This window comes from Carex rostrata, chromosome 7, assembly GCF_964058835.1.
Source record: "Carex rostrata chromosome 7, lpCarRost1.2, whole genome shotgun sequence".
Classification (NCBI taxonomy): domain Eukaryota; kingdom Viridiplantae; phylum Streptophyta; class Magnoliopsida; order Poales; family Cyperaceae; genus Carex; species Carex rostrata.
Genome location: NC_135924.1, coordinates 7,925,945 through 7,948,966, shown reverse-complemented (window position 1 = coordinate 7,948,966; position 23,022 = coordinate 7,925,945). Strand labels below are relative to the sequence as shown.

Below are 23,022 nucleotides of genomic sequence, written 5' to 3'. Positions count from 1 at the left end.
AAGTAATATCGCAAACGCCAGGTTGTGATTTGATAATGTGACAATCTTGTTGATGCATCAATTAAAATCATAAAATATTCAAATGGTTCACATGGTGGATATAATGTTCCACAAATATCACATTATATATGTTTTAGAAATAAAATCAACACATCAAAAAATCATCAGATTAAAAAAAACTTATGGTTCTTTGATGAATGTTCACATTAATTATTTATTATTTTTCGCATCTTTATTGATCTGGAATGGCCCAACCGATCATGCCAAACTATTAGCATATTATTATATGTAAACTGCTGGTTTACAATAACATGTGCTTCAATTGTACTAATATATAAGTAGTACAAGTCGGAGGAAAACATATACAATTTGTTTTCATTAAGAATTTTTTTTTACATATATTCAACATTAGTTGTCTCAGCATAATATCCATTTCGGCGGGTATTCTTAATGCAACATCAATATAAATTTGTATTCCTCCATATAACAACAATATTGCTCTTCCGGAGTCTTCAATCAATTTTCCATCATTCATGCACATTAATAGATTGTTCATATATACAAATATAGAAGCAAAAACATACATATTTATGCATTTCTCTTTTGGTAAGTCATACTTACGGTTACTGTAAATTATTATTGAGTACAAGCCTTATCTTATAATAAATAATAGTATAATGCAAACACATTAATGATAATAAATTCTAAATTTAAACGATAGGAACATAAATGCAAAACCGTTTTTTTTTGTTTTTAAATGCCGACCATACAAAATCTCACCGTACGCGTGTCAATCATGAAATATATATACAAAATCTTATAGCCGGTCTTATTTTATTAGAAGGATATACAAAGTCTTTTATTTACTGATGTTATATTGTTAAGTTATTTCTTTTTCAATATTTATAAAAGTCTTAAAAAATAGAAAAGAAGAAATACAAACAGTAAATTAATACATTTTATTTCAATAAGAATATTTTGAAATAAGAACACAGTTATCCCTTTTGAAATAAGAATACCCTTGATTTTGTCCACGTGACGAATTTATCCAAAATTATTATATATTGCTACATTCACTTCAAGAAATGATGTAGAACCAATTGGAATATTTTGCTCAACAACTCGTTATATTGTTCATCCATAAAGAGATAATAAATCAACTCATAATATTTTTTGAATCTTCTTCAAGAAGATTAAATTATTGAAAAAATAATAATATGAACATCATGTAAAATTTGCGCATCATATAAATTTTTCTTGAATAAATTATGTTTCTTAAAATCTTCTTCAGAAAGATTAAATTATTAAAAAAAATTCACATCATATAAACCTTATTGAATTCTTCTTCAATAAGATATATTGAAATCTTCTTCAAGATAATATATTGAAATCTTCTCATATTAATTTATGTTAGTTGCATAAATCTTCTTCAAGAAGATTACTTGAAATATATATATATATTTTCTGAAATCTTCTTCCGGAAGAACAAATTATTGAAAAACAAAATTAATATGAACATGATATAAATTTGTAGATCATATACAATTTCTTAAAATCTTTTTCAAGAAGACCTTAATATATTTTTAAATCTTCTTCAAGAAGATTAAATAAAAATATGAACACCATATAAAAAAAATTCACATCATATAAAATTTCTTGAATTCTTCTTCAAGAAGAACTTACTCTTGAAATCTTCTTCAAGAAGACCTTCTTAATATATTTTGAAATTTTTCTTTGAGAATATTAAATTATTGAGAAAAAAATAACAAAATGAACATCATACAAAATTTTTATATCATATAATTCTTCTTCAGAAAGATTTTTTTTTTAAATCTTCTCATATTAGTTTCCTATATCATATATATCTTCTTCAGTAAGATTTCTTCAAATCTTCTTCCGGAAGATTAAAAAAAATTACACTTCATATAAAATTATATGAATCATACTAAAAATCTTTAAAAAAATGTACATAAATTGATAACTTATTCCATTTAAAAATTACTTACTATAAGCATTATTTATTTAAATGGAATTGAAATAAAATATATCAAAGTTACCTCGAATCAACTAGTAGAGCTTTCGTGCAGATAAACAAGATAGAGAGGAAAAGATAGTAATATCTTTATTCATACATTTCTCATGTGTGTACAATACAAGATTACAAAGCCTCTATTTATAGGCTACAAATTGTAAATGAAAAATCATCTAAATAAATGGAGAAATAAATTCCAATAGTAGTGGCTATCAATTTCAATAGTAGTGCATGGAGTAGTGGTGAATAAATTGAGGATTAATATTGGGAGTTACAAAATGAATGAACCATCCACTATTATATTCATAACACTTTTTATATTTTAAAATTTCATGAAACCTTACTCCATTATCAATATTTTGTTTTTTGTTTTTTCTATTAATAAAAATATCGGCAGACAACGGATGTGATTCCTTGAAAAAGTCCATAAATTCGAGATGAAAATTATTTATTTATTTTCTCTCCTTTCTCCGCACAAATACACAATTGAGTTCAAGTCTTCAAGATGATAATTTTGCAAAAAGGACCCTGATCTCATAAAGTAATTCAAAATTTGAGTTTAGATCTAAACCGTCCGATTCAATTCCAGACCAGTTCAATATGGAGTACATTGGTTCCTTAAATATGCCAGAATAGATCAAATTGTTTGGTATCCAAACTAAAATTTGAGTTATTTTAGGGGATCCAAATTCCACTCGAGGATGTAGCAGTTAGATGCACTTCAGATTTTTTTCGTTTTCAATAAGAATTCCGTCAAATGTAGATCACACTGGGCACAAATCAAAATCCGAGTTCAAACCGAAACATAAGCTTACGTGAACAAGAAAACAGCCTCAAATGTCCTGCTGTATCAAACTAAGCATTCAATTAGATTAACAACAGATAACTATACAAGAATGCAAACATATATTTCTTCATTCCTGTACCTCTATTTTAGCGGCTGAAAGATTGGAAAATAAAAATACAATTTGTTCTTGCTCGAAGTCAAGATGAAAAAAAAAAAACAGCATTAATATCCAAATTCTTAAAATCAACATTTTAGGAAAATTTTCTTTTCCCAATTATTACCTTTCCCTACCTTTTTTTTTGTCTAATCTAGTCAAGTTCTGCTGAAAAAATGAGCTCCAAAATATTCTATCTTTACCTATCAAAGACCAAAGAAAAACAAAAACATAAAACCCAAAAATGGACATTGACAATGATGGACCCCATGGCAGCACAGGTGCTTGGACAGGTGCTTGCACAGTCAAAGATGCAAAACCTGGTCTGCTTTCTTCTCGCCTGAAAAACAGAATCAATGAAAATGCTCCGTAACATGTAGAGATGAGAAAGGGTGAGCAAAGGGCCGAAAGGTCATACCAGTACCAATAGCTACATATTGTCTTCATGGTTGTTTTCATACTTGCATCATCGAACTCTATATGCTAAGATTTAGATACTATTGGGATTGGGATGGCCACATACAGATCTGACCAGGGTTTGGTGTTTCTATTTTTTAGGAATCTGACATGGAAGTTAATGGTATTTGGTTGTTCAACCTTAGAAAGAATGAAATTTGGACCAGGTATGATACTGGTCAATTTGAACTCTATGCCAATTGATTAAATAGCACACCATAGGAGATCCTCATCTCACCCAAATATTTTCCTCATGAAACTCCAAAATGAACTCTCATTTCGTTTTGATGAAGAGTGATCCTGTCTTGCTCTGATCCTTTCTGTAAGTACAAGAATAATCAATCAAAGATAATTCTCTTAGGTTGCAATGTAAATATCACTTCGTAGCATGCTGATATTTCTTAGTTATTTTGGTATTGATTTTAATTCTGTAGATGATGTATGGCCTAATATAAAGTATTAGTAGAAAAAAGTGGAAAAGGCAAAATATGATAATTTTCTTCATTTTTATTGCGTTGTTTTCCACATTTATAAGAATATATCAGGGTCATATTTATTCCTCTTCAAATGTTTCCCTGACTACAGAAAATTTATCAAAAAAAAAAGAAGAAAACAAAAAAAGGCAACTACCTTCAGTTGAGCGACCTGTAGTCCCTCTGAGAGAGGCCAATTCCTTAACCAATGCATGCTCCTCAGTACTGCAATGAATTATTTTCTTGTAACGTGGAAGATTCCAAAAGTAGTAAACTACACTAATGCTATCCACAAAGCAGTGTACACATACAAATATATTCTTTTTCCTTTTGTCATAATTGTATGTATCTGTTTTTCAATAGTTTATATCACCCACAGCAAGGCAGTTCCTGACCAGCTCATTAAATCAGACACAACAAAAGAAATAATAAACAAATCAAGCGCACAACAAAGCAATAGATGTTTGAGCCCAATTTCCATCTCAAACTCCCAACTCCAAATGAGCTTAATCAGATTGTTTTTAGAGGAAAGGTCCTACCACTCAGTATCTTCAAAAGTGTTCCCGAAAGAACAAAACATGCGACCTTAATAGTAGACTAGGTCTAGTCAATTAGTGACTTGGGATCGCTACAACAGTTTGTGAGCGCTACAACAGTTTATGAGCACTGACTGGCAATATAAAAGTGAAGACCCATTTTATTTACCTGATAACTTTTGGGATATCTATCTTTATAGTAAAAATGTGGTCACCACAATTGGTAGGTTTTCTGACATCTGGGACCCCCATGCCACAAAATTGCAATGTGTCTCCTGGCTGTGTTCCTGGTGGGATCCGAAGTTCTCTATCCCCTCCAACGGTTTCCACCTATAGTTTCCTATCATCTTTCAATTACTGTTTCTTCATAAAACAGAGTATTAACTCTGAAGAAAAAACTAATTTTTCCCTGAAAGATGATATTTAGAAAATGGTCTTGAAAATAATCACAATTTTGCATAATACGCACTGGCATTTAAACAGTTAAACCTCACAAATATGTTATGATATCAATTTTATGATTCTTTTCCATTTGCATTTGGCTACAGTGCGGCATTCAAACAGAATTAAAAAGGTTGTCAATTGCCAAAGCATTGTCTGGTAACATGTGGTACCACCTAGTAGGTGACAAATTTGTATCCTCTGCATTAACTCAAACTTTGAGTTAATGCAGAATGAATCCGTACCGTCCGATCCATGTTGACACAAATATTAAAGGGGCCCCACACATTCCACCTTGGGCCGGATTGGCCCGGATCCTGATTGGACCGCCGAGATACGTTAACTCAAAGTTGGAGTTAATGCAGAGGATACGGATTCGTAGGGGACCAAACCAGCTGCTGAAACATAAATAGACAGAAAATTTACCTTGATTGTTGTTCCAAGAATGGCTTCAGTGTAATCAATGCTAATTTCAGAGTGTAAATTGAGTCCTTCTCGATGAATCCCCTGCTTCTCTTTCACATGAATAAATAAATATAGATCACCTCTAGCACCCCTACACAAACGCAGACGTAAAAACAAAACTGCATATGAAAAGTAGTAACACAAGGGTTAACATTACTCTAATAGAATCCTATAATAAAATTCATTCAATTGGCCGAAATAAATTTATGCTAATGGCAGCAAATTGGTACATTCACTGATAATAAATTAGGTTTCACAGATTAAAATCTGATTGAAATTCAAAACTGATTCAACAATTGACATGATTTGCTGTGACCCATATCTTTCTCTACTTTGTATGACTTATTATCACACTTCTTATTTTTTTTATAGTTCAGAACAAAGTAATTCAAACAAAAGTCTTGACCGTCTGCCTAAGTATGTAGCTTGTTATGAAGATAATTGGTTCCATTTTTTCTTGGTACCAGTACATATCATCAATTTTGCTAATTTAATGCCATATTTTTTTAATTGATCGAGAAAACCCACCCGGATTTGAGAAGGGACTTCTTCTGTATTTTGTATAGTTCAGATCATTCAAATTGAAAATCTGATCAACCTCATGATAAGTACACCGTTTGTTATGAACATATTTTTTAGTACATACCAGTGTTCTTGCCAGTTTGATACCATAAAACTTTTATCAAAATTAATTCAAAAAATTCTAAATGGATCTTGTGATCAATTTTAATTCCGCATTCAAAATTCAAAAGAGAACTTTCTGATTCACAAATCTGCCAGAACATGACATCAAACCCAAGTCAACCTGACATACTATTAAAATTTTCAGAAACCAACCCAAAACTAACTAATCCCAGAACCCCAGAGGATCAACAATTATGCTTGCAAATGAGCCAATCTAGAGTAAACAGGATGCAGCTCAAGCTTGCCACTGCATTAACTTCAAGGCCAGAAGGTAAGCAAAACAAGCCAAAAAAAGATTACAAATAAACTAATTCAATTGCCAGCCAATTTGTTGGGCTTACAATTAGCTCAGTTGGATAACTCCCTCATAACTCTACATTATTTTGTGTAAGAACAAACTGAACAAACACATTATCTGAACAAAAGTAGAACCTAACCCCAACAATTGAGATCTGAACCAGCTCAAAAGCCAAAATAATCAGTGACTCAAAGCAACCTCAGGCCCAAACCAAAATGCCCAGATCCAACCAACCATATAACAGTTCATGCAAGGGCTTAAGAGTTCATGGGTTTAATTCAACATTTGGAAGTAATCAAAGAAGTAAGATGCAATTGATAGATTTGAACTAATGATTTACCTTTTACTATCGACATTGCCTTCGCCTTCTATTTGGATGGTAGACCCATCACTGATACCAGCTGGTACATCAACTTTGACCTTCCCGTGAACCTGAACTCTTCCTTGGCCAAGGCATCTTTTGCAATTTTCCAAAATTACCTTTCCCTCACCTTTACACCTCAAGCAAGTGGATATCTGAAAAATACTTTGCCACAGTAAGTTGTGTCAAAAAGTTGTAATACCCAGGTTCAACTAGAAAAAGTAGATATATGGCACAGATGTAGATATATCATACTTTAAAAGAACAGTCTTTTCTAATCCTCAATTCTGACCCAGACTACAGTCATATCCTTTCAATATTTTTGAACTGAAATTCAACACAAGATCCAACCATATGGACGTCACTGACAAGATACGGAAAACATGAATCTAAATTGTCAAATAAGGGAGCGAGGTTAAGAGTTTCACCTGAGAAAATGCACCAAATGGAGTACTCCGAGTACTTACCACCCCACCCCGACCTCCACATTCAGTGCAAATTTTTATATGACTGGAATCCTTAGCACCTGATCCAAAACAGCTGGCGCATGTCTCGTACCGTATGACATTCACCTCCCTCTGAACCCCAAAAATTGATTCCTCAAATGTCAGAGAGAGGTCAGATCTGACAATTTTATGCAATATTAGCACTAAAATTGACAGGACAAATGTACAGATTGATCTCCTCATCCATATTCCCAAAATAAATATAATAAATGGAGGAAAGCAAATAATGTAAACCAGAAGATAATTACCTAATTACCTAATATCCAGCCTTGGGTTTCTTTTCAGTTTTGAACCAAAGATGAATCCCCAGGGGTCTATATCGTCTCCAGAAAAATTGCTTGACTGCCCAAAATACGAGTTGAAGGCTTCATATGGGTCAACCTGATAATATACAGCCAAGAAAAAAATCTCTTTACTTCACATGTGACATATGAAAAGAAGAACTGCACTTAAATTATGAACAGAAAAATATGTTGCACAAAACAACATGTATCAAAGGAAAAGGTAACGTTCAGAATAATCTAGTGTTAGACAGTACTCAAAATTACCCCTTCAAAACCAAAGCCGGTGCCATTGTTGTTCCCCTGTGGACCTGCTTCACCATACTGGTCATAGAAGGATCTTTTCTCCTCATCAGATAACACCTACAGCACAGGTTTGTCATGATATAAGGACATAAAATGTGGAAAAAAGGAAAAGAATCTTCTCTAACCAGTATATTACCATAACAGTCTGCACAACATAATGGCCAGTTAAATATAGTCCACCAGTACCACCAAACAATGTACAGGTGATAGACCTGATGTAGGTACTGGTACTGTTACACAACAGGTCCTGTGCCAGTACTGAAAAGGTTTGAAATGGCTACCTCATATGCTGCACTTATTTCCTTGAATTTTTCTTCTGCCCCAGTGCTTTTGTTCATATCTGGATGGTACTGAAATAAAATTATAAATCAGAAAGTTAGAGATGACTTAGTGTAGATACAAAATTTTCAAGAGAAGACAAGGTGTGGTTTCTCAAAAAAATGTGAAATGCAATCTGGGCCCCACTAGAGTATCCAGTGGCTGACATTTGGCTCCATACAAAATTGCTTGGCTGTTACACCATTTACTTTCATTAAAAACATTCAATAATTAAATTTACAGGACACCTAACAAGGTCTTGACATAATGCTCCGCTAAAGTTTCGTGGAATCAAGAGGTTTTCCAATATTTTATTGGGAAAATGAGATACAAAGATGGCAGGTAAAAAATAAAATAAAATACAACCAGAGCATTCTGTAGAGTGACTAAGAGGTGTTCGACAGATTATCACACAGAATATCAGAGACCATTATATTTTTACCTAAATGAGTACACCAGATATGCTACATAAGTACGAGACAAACCACTGAACGACTAAAGATTGAAACACCGCAATGAATTAAACTTATTTATGGCCAAACCTTTCGTGCGAGGCTTCTATAAGCGTTTTTGATCTCCTGCAGGCTCGCGTTGCGACTGACATTGAGCGTGGCGTAGTGGTCACTCGACTCCTTCCCCCTTGCTCTGGCAGCCACCACGCGTGGGACCCGCCCGAGTGGTCTCAGGCCGACGCGCGGGCTCCATTGGACTTGCACGGGTCGAGGGAAAGAGAGCTTGTATGGATCTTGTCGGAAGGAGGGGAAGGAGGAACACCTGTAGCTGAAGAATTGTCCAGCTGCCATGGTAAATGGTAAAAAGCATAGACAAGAGGAGCTCAAACAATTTAACACTGAAAGTCTGAACAGAGTATAATAGACCGAGATTATTCAAAGTTAAAATGGGCCGAAATGGGCTTTTTAGTTGGGCCGAAGTTAATTGGATAGAGCTGAAAATGACGTCTTACAAATAGTTCATTTTCGAGGTTTTCGAAACTTTACACAAGTTAATTCCTTGTAATTTTTAAGGTGGTTCAATATTAGAGGTTTTATGTGGTAAATTTCTAGATTAGTTTTAAAATTATTAAATGTATAGAAGTTTTTTATAGTTTAAAAATCGCCTAATTTTATGGTGCAAGTTTTTTTTTGGAGGATAAGAAAATTACCACCAAATTAAAAAAAACGATAATTTAACGTTGATACGTCCCCTCAAATTGCTAAATTTTATGGTGTGAACAATCGTCCGTTAAAAATCTTCTCTATCTTCTCTATTTTATGGTACGATTTTGATGCATGAAAAATGATTAATCCTTTATGTTTAAAGCGTGAATCATGCACATATTAAAATAAAAAAGATGAATCTTGTATTGGACGAAAAATAGTACTTTTTACGGACGATAGCTTTTTTTCTTTAAACCGGATAGTAGCTATCAGGTGGAGTACATAAAAATTAAAACATTCAGACTACAAAACTACATAACTATATAATCCCAATTGGTTCTAGCAGAACTTAAACCACAACAAAACCTCTTTGAAAGCCCGTTCTGCTACAAGGGTAGATGGCAGACATTCATCTTCAAACACCTTGTTATTCCTGGCCTTCCACAACATCCAACAAGCCGAGAAGAATAGGACACCCCACTTCCTCCTTGGTATGAGATGCCGACAGCTTCAGTATGATTTGATAACTGTTTGCCTTACTGTGTTTCCTCTGCACATAATGCTGAAACCGATGTGTAAGGTTAATCTACGCCAAAAGGAGATTGCAAAATCACACTGGAACAGTAGATGCTGGGCTGTTTCCAGAGGGCATCTTTGACACAAAACACAGTTCAAATTGCAGTCAATACCTCGTTGCAGTAGAACTTCACGAGTTAAAATCCTTTCTTGAATGCATAGGTAAGCAAAAAATCTGACTGTAGGTGGAATTTTTTACGGACGATAGCTAGTAAACTTATGGAGATTGGAATTTGTATCCTCTGCATTAACTCAAAAGATTTTAATGCATCTGGACCGTCTGATACACTATAAAATCTATGTAGACGATTCGTACTAATATTAAAGAACCTCTAAATTATAAACTGTGATCAAATTGACTCCGTTTAAAATTAGATGGCCGAGATGCGTTAACTCAAAAGAGTTAATGTGATTATCATCTTCGTTAACTTGTGTTGGCTAGCTAGATAGGGAAATATACAGTTGTTTTTTACATTCTCCTTTTTAAGATGCCTAGATGGAAATATCCTCATGGATAGAAAGCTGGTCATTTCAAACTAATGAACACTTAAAAATACACAAGCAATACTTGGCATGATATCCATTTTATTAGAAAATGCTTATGGGATATGGGAGCTGATATATCAGTATTTTCATTGTTACTATTCTTCGAATTCAGCTTAACAATGTTAATATTAGTTTAGTGGTTTTATTATTCAATTTATTTGAATTAATATGACTTAATGAGTGATAAACCAGCAAAGTTAATAATAAAAATGGGTGGAAAAAATCATTAAATTTAATAGCCACAGGACCTTAAATTGGTTCCAATCAAACAAAAAGATATACATAATTATAATTTAGCTTAAGAGTGAATATGATTCAATTTAATGACTTGTTAATTTATTATGTCGTTTATTTGAACAATTTGTTATGGACCGATTTGATTTAATGATAGCAATATAATATTAGAAATAAATGTAGCTGCTCAACATTTCTCATAAGATACATCACTACATGTCACTGAATATTGTCTCAATTTAAAAAGGGGAGAAACACTAATTGGATAACTTCAACTAACCTTCTGTTCAGTATCATATTTTCTTGATACAGAGCATCCCTAAAAATTAAGCTCTTCCATTGTGACCTTAAAAACCGATTTTTTATTTATATCCAAAAAAATATATAAATTTAAAAAACTAACCAAACCGCTTGTTTATTTCGAAAACTACCCAAACCGGAAAAAAAATTTCCGGAATTTTTTTTTCCTATCCTAAATCCAAACTATTTTTTTTCCGGATTTAGGATTTTTTTTTTAGGAATTTTTTTTTCGGATTTTTTTTTTCATTTTTCAGTTTTTATTTATAATTTATTTATTTTTTTGTATTGAAGTATTACAAATATTTAATATATTTTTTAAAAATAGATGGAATACTATATAATTTGATTTATTCGAAAGACTGCTACAAATAATCCGGATCAACATTTTTTATGCCGGATTTTTTACGGCCGTAAGAAAAAATAATATAATATAATATATGTATATGTATATATAATATAATATATGTATATATATATGTATATATAATATAATATATATGTTAAAAATTTTATTCGACCTGAACCGTTCAACAAATTTTTTTATTCAATCCGAACCGTTAAAAAAACAGCGATTTTCTACCCATCTTAAAAAATAGTAATTTTTTTTCAAAAATTATAAAATTTCATCCCTAACCATATTTTAATATGGATATCATGTTGAACGGTTCGGATCGACAATTTAGACTTTGAATATGAAGAAAATGAAGATATAAAATATGAGGTATGATGAGGTATAAAAAAATGAGGCATTGGAACCCTCGTTTAGTGCCTCAAAAATTCAGTTTAAGTTTTCGTTCAACGGTAGGCATTCAACGATCGGTATTTTCAAAGTTTTCAAAGTCCAAACAGTCGATCCAAACCGTTCAACATGATGGATATTTTAAAATGTGCTTGCAGATCAAATTTTACATTTTTCTAAATTTTTTTTACTATTTATTAAGATGGGTACAAAAATTCAATGGTCTGAATATAGCGATTTTGTTAAATACTTAATAAATAGTAAAAAAATTCAAAAAACTATAAAATTTGATATGCAAGCACATTATATACATATACATATATTATATTAATTTTTCTTACGGCCATAAAAAATCCGGCATGAAAAATGTTGATCCGGATTATTTGTAGCAGTCTTTCGAATAAATCAAATTATATAATATTCCATCTATTTTTTAAAAAATATATTAAATATTTGTAATACTTCAATACAAAAAATAAATAAATTATAAATAAAAACTGAAAAAAAAGAATCTGAAAAAAAAAATTTCCTAAAAAAAAAAATTTTCGGAAAAAAAAATTTCCTAAAAAAATAAAAAATCCTAAATCCGGAAAAAATTATTCCGGATTTAGAAAAAAAAGAAATCCTAAATCCGGAAAAAATTATTCCGGATTTAGGATCCAATTTCGGGAAAATTTTTTTCCGAAAATTGGTATTGAAACCGGAATTTTTTTTTTCCGGTTTGGGTAGTTTTCGAAATAAACAAGCAGTTTGATTAGTTTTTTAAATTTATATATTTTTTTGGATATAAATAAAAAAATCAGCCTTAAAAAAAATACCCGCTGAATTAAGTAGAAAAGAATATGAACACCGAATCTCACATCACGAAACTATATCCCAAACTTTCAGATGCCTTTTTCTTCTTTTATTTTTCTCCTAGAAATGCTATCAGGTATAACGGACCAAACTTTCTTGTATTTTTTTCAACACAATTTCAGCACATACCAAAAACTTACATGAATGAATGACATAAGCTGGTTCTCACATTTTTAATGTTTTATTATTGTTTTAACATAATAATATGTACATTGCAAACAAATTAGATTTTCAATCATTTGCACACAAATCCTTTGGGAGCCTTGTTTTTCGTCTCAATTTTCTCAAACAAGCTGCCATCAAAGCACCCCCTGACAATATCTCTTTGTAATAGGCCATTCTTATCTTTTCCTATGATGTAAAGAAGATTCCATTCCATAAAGGCAGCAAACCTATATCCAAATGAAATAATGAATACATAAGCAGTGGTATTTGTTATATACTTATATCCGCAACTACAATTGCAACAACGAGTACGTACTCTCTATAGAGAGAGGTGCAGTTGGTAATATGGGAATTGTCTCTCTGGAGACGGAGAGATACAAGTTCAATTCTTACAAGAGGCATCTAAAAAGAAACAGATATTGGGACTAAAGGGAGCTTTTATAAAAGAAATGTGCAAAATAATTTTGCAAATTTGTGCACATAATATGTTTGTGTCTTGTCACAGCGTATAGTTTTAAGATATTCAGGTTATAATTGCTAAATGTCCATTCAAGTTTCAACATAAAATATTTATTAATTTAAGCATTATCATACTAAAATAATTTTATAAGGAAAGACCATTCTAATATTGTACTCTCTACTACAGAAATAAGTCTTTGAAATCTCAATATTTAATTTTGAACTAATTGTCATATATATTAGGACTAATTATGAGGATAGTTCAGATGGCTTCCTTCGCGTGGCGACAGGCGACCAAGGAGGCGACACTCCAGAGTATCGCAAGAAGAGAAGCAGCCGTAACTACACCCACCTACGCGGATATTCTCACAGGCAGGACACCCCACCCCAACCCTGACCATGCAGTAACTCCTCTGAGCACGCCCCAGCAGCCCACCAACCTGAACAAACCATTAACTCCCACTGCCAACCCTCTTAATGAAAACTCCATTGAAGAAGGCTGGACAACGGTAGTAAGGAAAAGGAGGGTTCAACAACCGAAGCAAATAAAGAAACCTGCAAAGAAGCTCAACAGGCATACGACAGCTCTCAAAGCTGAAGGTAGATGTTATAAGTGCCTCGACCGGGGACACACCCAATTTCAGTGCCGAAATGGTGTAAAGTGCCATAACTGCCATGGCATTGGCCATATCTCCGCTAGATGCAATCTCAAGAAGAAGGAGGCTATATCTACCACCCCAGCACCTCAAGCTCTTCACCACAACCCTGAACCACATAAGCTCACACCTCACACTAAGCAGCCAACAGACATGCCAATCGACCTCGAAAACTGGGAGTCTATTCCCATGCTTAGCCCAGACCTAATCCAAAACCGAGCTCCAGAACTCAATGTTTTTTTCCCACCCAACAACAACATCCGGTCATCAAACACCGTCCTACACAGATGTGCGATTGTACTCTTAGGACCGGGAGCGGCTGAGGTAAGTCACATCAAAAGTCGCATCACAACCGCCATAGCAGCCACCCTTGGATGTCTCCCTGAAGAGTTCAAGGTGGAGACACTCCACCCAGCTGTCGGAGACTTCATAGTGGAATTCCCGTCCAACCTCCTCAGGAACCTAGCAGTTCATGCTGGGGTCTATATGATCGCAAGGGGGGTCCAAGTGCAATTGAGGGCATGGACGACCAGTCTCAACATGGTAAGGGATCCCACCACTCATCATGCAAGAATCAATCTCCACAACTTCCCCATGCAATACTGGAATTTCATAGAGGTCAATCATCTCATCTCCGGTTTTGGATATGCTGAGATGATTTCACCAGTCATCACAAATGGAAATTTTGAATCATTGAGGGTTTTAATTTCCTGTTTTGATCCTGCATCGATCCCACCAACACTGGCTTTACATAAAAATCCCCATGGGACGACGGTTTATGTACACCTAGAGGGGTGGCTTCACAAAACACCACCGCCACCCGTGGATCCACCGTCAGATAGTGACGACTCTCAGGGGAGCTCCAACTTTGGCCCGCAAAGGGGTACCCATCATCACCGCACACCTGCGGTGGCAACAGGAGGCGGCTATGCGAGAAGGCCGGCACACCATCAAGCACCTGGCCCTAGAACTGGTCGCTCCGGTGATTTTTATCACAGAGCAAATGGAGGCATTCTAGAGGAAAAAAGTGAACCGCAACTGGACCCGGTAGTTGCATCAGTCATCGCCAAGGAGACGGTGACATGTGTCCCACCCAGCAAAGCAACATCACATGGGGGAGTGGGGCCCATCGTAAACTTCACATTTCAGAAGGTGGCGTCAGGTGTAGCAGTGCATGCCACAAACGACAACGACAACACAGAAACCAACCTTTTTGTGGTCAACCTCATCAACCCAAACGGTCAAATGGGTTTTTCACCTAACTGGCATCTGCCCCCTGACAATCTTCAAAAGGTAAACATGTCCCCTATGTTCAATAAAAACATTGAGAGTCTAACTCGCAGCAGTAACTCACTAAGCATAGTGGAAATTGCTAACGGGCTGGGAGAAGGAAAAGAAATGGGGAACAATATTACGGCCCAGCAAGAGATACAGGCCCAGCTTGTAATAGAGAGGCAACACAAAGGATCAACAGCTCCACATTTTCAGGCTGAAAAGGACAGGCAATGGGGGATAATAATGCAGGGCCTACAGGCCTTGACTTTGGAGCCCATTTCAGAGGATTCACTTACTGACCAAGCGCCGCCGGGATTTGAGGGACCCCCACGCTATAAAACCGCCCCACGTCGCAGCCCTCGTTTGCTCACAAAAAATCCAGGCCGGTACATGTCGATGATCGACAAAGCAAGGGCGACGCAAGGTTTCATCACCGTCACTCAAATCATGCAGAAACTACAAAAACCCAAAGGGAAAGGGAAACCGGTGCCGCAGTCCACACTGGACTACCTGAACAGCTACGAACCATTAACACAAAACCATGCAGAAGCGCTGGTGGCGGCAGTCGGAGCAGAACTGGATGATAGCCTCAAGCGGCAAATCAAGGAAGCGGTCAAGGAGCCGGAACGGGCTGCCTCACCTGAGGCGGCTAACTGAGCAACATCAGAAGATGAGCTGTCCAACTTAGGGGTTAATTTACAGTTTTAATGTTATTGCAACTTTCGGTATCTTGTGGAACTAGTGACTTAATGTCACTTGTGTTTAATTTGTGCAATTTAGTTAGGGAAGGTGGCAGGGGTAGTCTGGTTAGCAGAGGGCAAGAGCATGTAATTTATTTTCTTAGGGTGGTAGGAAAATCATTGGATCGGACAGCAACATCAGTAATGAATGGAGAATTTTTAGTTATCCAATGAGTCACAACACTAATTTAACACTACTGTCATGGAATGTTCGCGGTTTAAATGAAAGAGACAAGAGATTAGCCGTCAGGCAAGCCTTACTCATGGAGAAACCAGATATCATCACTTTCCAAGAAACAAAGTTGGAGGAGATCAGCAACACCAAATTCCGTGAAATTTGCGGAAGAAGACTAGATACCTTTGAAATTTTGCCTTCACAAGGTGTTAGAGGGGGAATTTTGGTAGCTTGGAATCAAAGAGCTTACACCAAGGTTAGTGCTGAACTTAAGACATACTCAATAACAGTACATCTTAAGCACATTCAGGAGGGAACAACGTTTGCTTTCACTGCGGTCTACGGACCAACAACACATCAGGAGCGGAACACCTTTTTTGAAGAAATCCGAGAATCAAAACCACAAGGGGGGACACCGTGGATTCTTGGTGGTGATTTCAATGTCACGGCTGAACCGGAAGAAAGAACATCAAATGACAACACATGGAGATCGACATTGTTATTCTCAAATTTGATTTCGGAGCTTGAACTCATAAACCTATCTCTTCAAGGTCAAAAGTTCACATGGAGTAATGAAAGGGAACAACCACACATGGCGCGGCTCGACCGTTTTATAATATCGGCTGAATGGAACTCAATTTTTCCAAATTCAATGCAAAAGGCGCTGGCAAACACGAATTCTGACCACTCCCCGATAGTGCTTAGAGCAAAAACAAATTTCAGACGTTCCAATTTCTTCAGATTTGAGAACATATGGCTTAGATTTGAAGATTTCAAAGAGATGGTAAAAAATGAATGGATGCTCACACCCACGGCAACCACGCCAAAGGAATTGCAAGATAAAATGAACTCTCTAAGGCAGAAAATCACAGCATGGGCAAAGGAGAAAATAGGCAATATCAAAGCCCAGATATTAGTTTGTAGGAACTTTCTGACCTGGATCGACAAAGTCAGAGAATTGCGACAGCTAACTAGGCTTGAAAAATTGATTAAGGCAATTATAAAAAAAAGACATGTAAGGCTCGCGGTCTTGGAGGAGGACATTTGGCGTCAACGAGCGCGCACGAGGTGGGAAACACAGGGAGACAGAGGAACGAGATATTTCCATGCAGTAGCCTCTAACTCAAAAAGGATAAATTGCATCTCACAAATTGAGGAAAATTCGATTCAATACTCGGACCAAGCAACAAAGGCAAGAGTTTTCTTTGATTTCTTCAAAAATCTAATGGGAACACAAACTCAAACAACTCCAGAAATATATTGGCAGAATCTGTACCCGACTCAATTAAACCTGGAGGTGCTGGTAAATTCGATATCCCTACAAGAAATAGAGAAGGCGATTGACCAATGGCCAAACAACAAGAGTCCAGGGCCTGATGGCTTCCCGGGAGAGTTCTACAAGGCTTTCACAAATCTTCTGAGTACGGACCTGTTGAGTGTCTTCAGTTATGTCATGAATAATGAAGAAAATCTAGACCCACTCAATTCCTCATTCATCATACTGATACCTAAAAATGACAATCCACGAACACCATCCGAATTCAGACCAATCAGCCTACTTCATGGCATCCAAAAAATATACTCAAAAATTCTCTCAAATCGCCTACAGCCACACATGAATCACATCATCATGGATGCACAAACTGGATTTCAAAAAAACAAGTAGATTACGGAAAGTTATGTATACGCTCAACAGGTGCTACACTTCGCAAGAAAAGGGAAAACACCGATAGGGCTACTCAAGGTGGATATCAGGAAAGCGTTCGACACAGTAAGTTGGGACTTCACCATCCAGGTCATGAAAAGCATTGGTTTTCCTAACCAGTGGCTTAAATGGATCAAACACACAGTGTTTAGGGGAACATCTCAGATTCTGATCAATGGACTGTTGGGGAAAAAATTAATCTTAAAGCGGGGAGTCAGACAGGGGGACCCGCTCTCTCCATCACTCTTCATTATTGCAATAGACTTCCTTGCAAGATACTTGCAAAAGCTCACAAGCATAGGAGCAATCAGATTACCGATACCGGCCATGCGGCCTTGCCTCTTGTATGCAGATGACGCTTTACTATTTTTCAAACCGGACAAACATCAGGCGCAGGCAATCAAAATAGCTTTACTGGTCTTCCAGAAGGTCTCGGGGCTGCAAGTAAACCTTCAAAAATCCGAAGTGTTAATGACAAATACACCATCGGATCAAGCTGTGGACTTGGTGGCAATTTTTGGGTGTCGCCAGGCGTCATTTCCCTTCACCTATTTGGGGCTTCCACTACCGGACAAGAAGCTACCAAGGACAGCATATCTACCCCTACTGCATAGGGTCAATAAAAGGCTAGGAGGGTGGGCAGCTAGATTCCTCTCATTGGCCGGCAGGCTAGTGCTAGTAAATTCAACACTATCATCACTACCAATCTATCTAATGACAGTTCTCAAACTGCCACAATGGGTGATAGAGCATATTGACAAGGTGAGGCGAAGATTCTTGTGGCATGGAGCAGGAGAGCAACAAAAGGGATACAACCTAGTCAATTGGAGTGAAATTTGCGAACCAAAAGAAATCGGGGGACTCGGAATATTGGATTTAAGAACTTTAAATCAAATGCTGCTACTCAAGTGGTATTGGTGGTGGTACAAGGAAGAGCATAGGCTTTGGAAACCACTAATGAATCAAACAGCAGCCGCTCAAGATGGTAGGCCGATAGCACCGGTCTTCAACATGGTGACATCTCAATCCCAAGCATTCTTCAACACATTCACACGATGGACTCCAGGGGAAGGCTCCAAGATTTCATTCTAGAACCAAGATTGGGGCGAAGGAATAATGAGTGTATTTTTTCCAAATATATTCTCATTCGCTATTGACACGGAAACAACACTGCAGCAAGCAGCCGGGGCAATACAGGAAAACCTATTACCACTATTCAGACCAACACTCTCTTTACTGGCGCAACAAGAACTTGCACAACTATACATCATAATGGAATGTATTGACCTCAAACAGGGACAAGTAGACGTGATTACGTGGAAGGGGAACTCAACGGGCCATTACACCGTCCGATCAGCATACAGACTTATCAAAGGGGGATCAAGAATCAAACAACGAATTTCTAAGGTATGGAATTTGAATGGCCTGCCTCGGATGCGAATCTTCATATGGCTTGCAATCCGCAACAGCATCCTCACGCATGACAACTTACAAAAAAGGGAATGGGAAATGGTGAGCAGATGCACGTTATGTAGAGAAGCACTCGAAACAGGACAACATTTGTTCCAAGAATGTACATACACGCTTCAGCTATATAACAAACTGAGGAACATGAGAAGATCGCTCAAGTGGCCGCCCACGCCTAAGATCGACATAACCGACAAGGAAAAAACAGGAATCCTCAGCAAAGAACAAAAAACAGCCCTCCTAGTTATGAATTTCATAATCTGGAAGGAACGATGCGCGCGAAGCTTCACGGAGGTAGCTAAGGATACGGATGAACTGTTGCAAGACATCATTTGGCAATTGGAATTTTACAAGAAGAAAGAACATCCCCGGATAGGCTCAAATCCAGATACTGGTACCAGTACTGGTACGCTACAGGAGGTAGCTCTACGGGGAGAAATCGCATGATACTCAAGCAAAGTCACCAGTACCAACCATACTGGTAAAGGGAGACAACCGCGGTTACAGCTTTCAAAATTTGTTTACTATCTCTTGTTTTAAATTTGTTTTATGTTCCATGTTTATCATCTTACGCCCAAATGTTTTGGGTATTTACTTTCAGTCTACTGTTATTTCTTTCTATGTCTTTTTACTTTGTTGAGGATACAAACTTTGTAACCCCACTTTATGAATGAAATATGGGCATGACCCCTATTTTTACTCAAAAAAAATATTAGGACTAATTATATGTAACATTTTTGTGGTATTTTAACTTAAATGCTTACTGTCCTGCGAAGTCATAAAGATTTGCATTGCCTTTAAGCATTTTTTTCATCTCTTTATATGTTAAAGGGTCACCATGTGCTCACGCATATTTGCTGAAAATAGCATCAAACTTTGATGAATCGAACCTGCCAAGAAAATTAAATCTGATTCCATATAAATTGCATAAAAATTGCAACGAAAAGGCATGTATATGTAAAATTGTTTTACTTTTGACTTCTATGTATGCAATTTTTCAGATGATTAGGCAAAATGTTAACCCCTTTTAAATGTATTTTAGAGATGAATTGCATCAAAAGCAGGGTTAATTAGAGTACTAACCTTCCTTCAGTGTCATCAGTCTCACTGTCGCTGCCGTGTTTGCATTTGTGAATGTTTTTTATGTGAATTGATAAGAACAGAGAGGGTATCCAACACTGCAAGAGAGAAAAACAATGACCTTACTAATTATATGATTTTTCAGCATCTAGCTAGATAGAAAGAATTGTAATTGTAATAAAGAGGTTTAATATGAATATATTTATTTTCTCATGTTGTTAATAAAAGGAAATATACGAACTAAATTAATGAAAAAACAAGAGCTTACCGGTTGAGTTGGATAACTAAGTAAAAGATTTATTGCGAAAGAAAATAACAGGGAACTACAAACTCCAAATCCTAATGCTCGAATTCCTGAAATTAAGCAGGAAAATGTATCATTATAGCGTACCTCCAATTAATTTTATTTTCGCATGGAAATATTTCAGCTTATAATTGTATGTTTCAACCTGTATCTACTTAACAGCACTTTACTTGTGCTAAAAATAATGTGATATTAATTGCACTGATCTGAATAATATAACATGAAAGAAACAATCACTTTAACAAATCAATGAACTAATGTAAGCTATACCTTTGTATGTTTCCCATGGAAAGATAATACCATCTTTGTTCCCGTCAAAGAAGGAAACATGTTGTTGCAGCACATTGAGGTTACGGTTATCATGCCCCTCTGTCCCGTTGGGATTGCTCGGATCAACGGCCACCAGAGCTCGTGCAAGATCTATATATACAACGGAAGACAATTTGTATAAAGATCATAAGGCCAATTCTTGATTACTTTTCTAACTAGAACTAATAAATGATATATAAAAATGGAACCACATTGGATTTCAATTTGCATTTCTGATTCAGGATTTATGAGTATTTAATTATGTATATGGATAAAGCAGTATTGAACACATTCAAGCTTTTAAATCTGATTGATTGCATACATGGCTTTTGAAGCTGGTCTTGAAGATAAGGGTTGAGTTTCCGCTTTGTCGTAATAGGGGCACCGGGTGCTTCTGTCCCCATGGACACGTTGCTTGCCATCTTTTTAATGATTAACTTCTTTGCTTCCACATAAAGATCAATCAATAAATAGATTATATATATATGCTATGCATGATGCTTCTCTTTGTTAGTAAATATAAAAATTAATGAACACCAAATGCAATATATATTGGCTATTGTGGATTTATTTTATCTTTTATCAAATTAAATCAGTATTTCAAGATTCAAATATAAAAAATTAACAGACTAACAGTGCGTGTGGTAAAGAAAATTTACAAGGAGAAGCATCCTAACAGCTATTATGTATGCATGCAATTATTTCCCATATCCATATCTACCCGAGTCACTAGAATCTGGGTCCCACATTCTAAATGCTAAATTAGTGGCTCTGCTTTTAATTAGGGCCCAAATAAAACAAGCATTAATTAGAAACACAGCTTCAGCTTTTGTAACATAAACACTGAGAAAAAAAAAGGGAAAATGTCTAGAAAAATAAAATCAGTACCGGGAGTCCGGTATCATGGAATAATTTAATTATGATAGAGAAAACATACATAACCGCAGGAGTGATGAATAGTCAGCCAATCAAGGAAGTGAGTGTACATGTGGCTCTTGCCTGAAGCTATATAAAGACAAGTGCTGTATGGTCCTCTCCATTTCTAAAATAATGGGATTATCAATTAACATTCTATAGGAAATGGGTAACCTATGTTTTGTTTATATAATATCCTCCACTTTATACAAAATTGAGAATGAAAAACGGGCTTTTCCCAAAATCCGGTAAGAGAGACGTGTGCGCAGGTGCAGATGAATTAACCTGGTGATTCCAAAAAAAAAAAATGCGTTAAATATTAATGAATATAAATGGCATCTTAAATAATGTATAATATGTCGAACCTTTGAAAGCACTAAAGTAGCGATTATCATGTTAAATCAATCTAATTAATTTGAACATCACTTCAAGTTAAGAAGATGCGTGACTTAATTATTAAGATTTTTTTTTAGTAAAGGTTGGAGCTCTTAATTATTAAGATTGAAGAAGCAATTGTACATATTCAATCTCTCAGTTCGGTTAAGTACTCTACTATGAGATCTTGTGCTTGATTTATGTGATTTGAGCATTTTTTTTTACCCTTGTTTGGGCTTTTGATGCATTTATACAAATCATATGGTTGAAAATCCGAACTTATAAATGCTTCTTCCCCAACAAGTATCCTCTAATGTTTGATTTGCATCTGATATTGATCTCACGATTGTGTTTTATGTTCTTTTTAGTTTAAAATATTGACATACAAAAAATTAAACCACGTTTAATAGACAATAATGAAATGATATATAATATTCTATACAGTAACAAAGTAAGCCACAAAAAAATTAACCAACAGGGTATGTTTGCATGTGTTAAGAATATAGGCTATTTTAGAATTGTGACTATTCGGAATAACAATGTGTATTCAAATAACATTTTTGTTATTCGGAATAGTTAGAATAGTTGTTATTATCTATTTCTTGTAAATATTGTAATAGCTATTATTCGAAAATGTGAAGAGATAGGGAAAAATAAATCTTTCTCGGAATTTCGTCAATACACTCCTGAAATGACAAAATTAACATTACTTTATGTTATTTTCACATTGTGATAATTCGTTTAAGACCTCACTTGCCTATATTTCCTCTTAATTAGTATCTTGTTAATATTATTATTTATCGGATACACTATTCACTATTCCAAATATACAATCCAAACAACATTTTTACTAATCTGAATAGCATCATTTTCACACTAATATAAAAATCAC

At 35.5% G+C, this 23,022-nt stretch overlaps 1 protein-coding gene and 1 pseudogene across 2 annotated transcripts; both read right to left on the bottom strand.

Moving 5' to 3' along the window:
- Positions 1–2,963: 2,963 nt before the first annotated feature.
- Positions 2,964–8,924, bottom strand: LOC144557558 (uncharacterized). Of its 2 annotated transcripts, XM_078306143.1 has the most exons (11): positions 8,641–8,924; positions 8,062–8,130; positions 7,742–7,837; positions 7,450–7,574; positions 7,116–7,311; positions 6,667–6,842; positions 5,306–5,435; positions 4,608–4,768; positions 4,060–4,127; positions 3,668–3,749; positions 2,964–3,313 (listed from the first exon to the last, which is right to left on the bottom strand). In XM_078306143.1, the coding sequence occupies exons 1-11, from the start codon at positions 8,899–8,901 to the stop codon at positions 3,097–3,099; spliced, it is 1,581 nt and encodes a 526-aa protein (XP_078162269.1). In that variant the 5' UTR covers positions 8,902–8,924; the 3' UTR covers positions 2,964–3,096. The 2 variants fall into 2 exon arrangements, with proteins under 2 accessions (XP_078162269.1, XP_078162270.1); XM_078306144.1 differs by lacking the exon at positions 7,742–7,837.
- A 758-nt stretch (positions 8,925–9,682) lies between these two features.
- Positions 9,683–21,262, bottom strand: LOC144557114 (peroxygenase-like; annotated as a pseudogene).
- Positions 21,263–23,022: the final 1,760 nt, after the last annotated feature.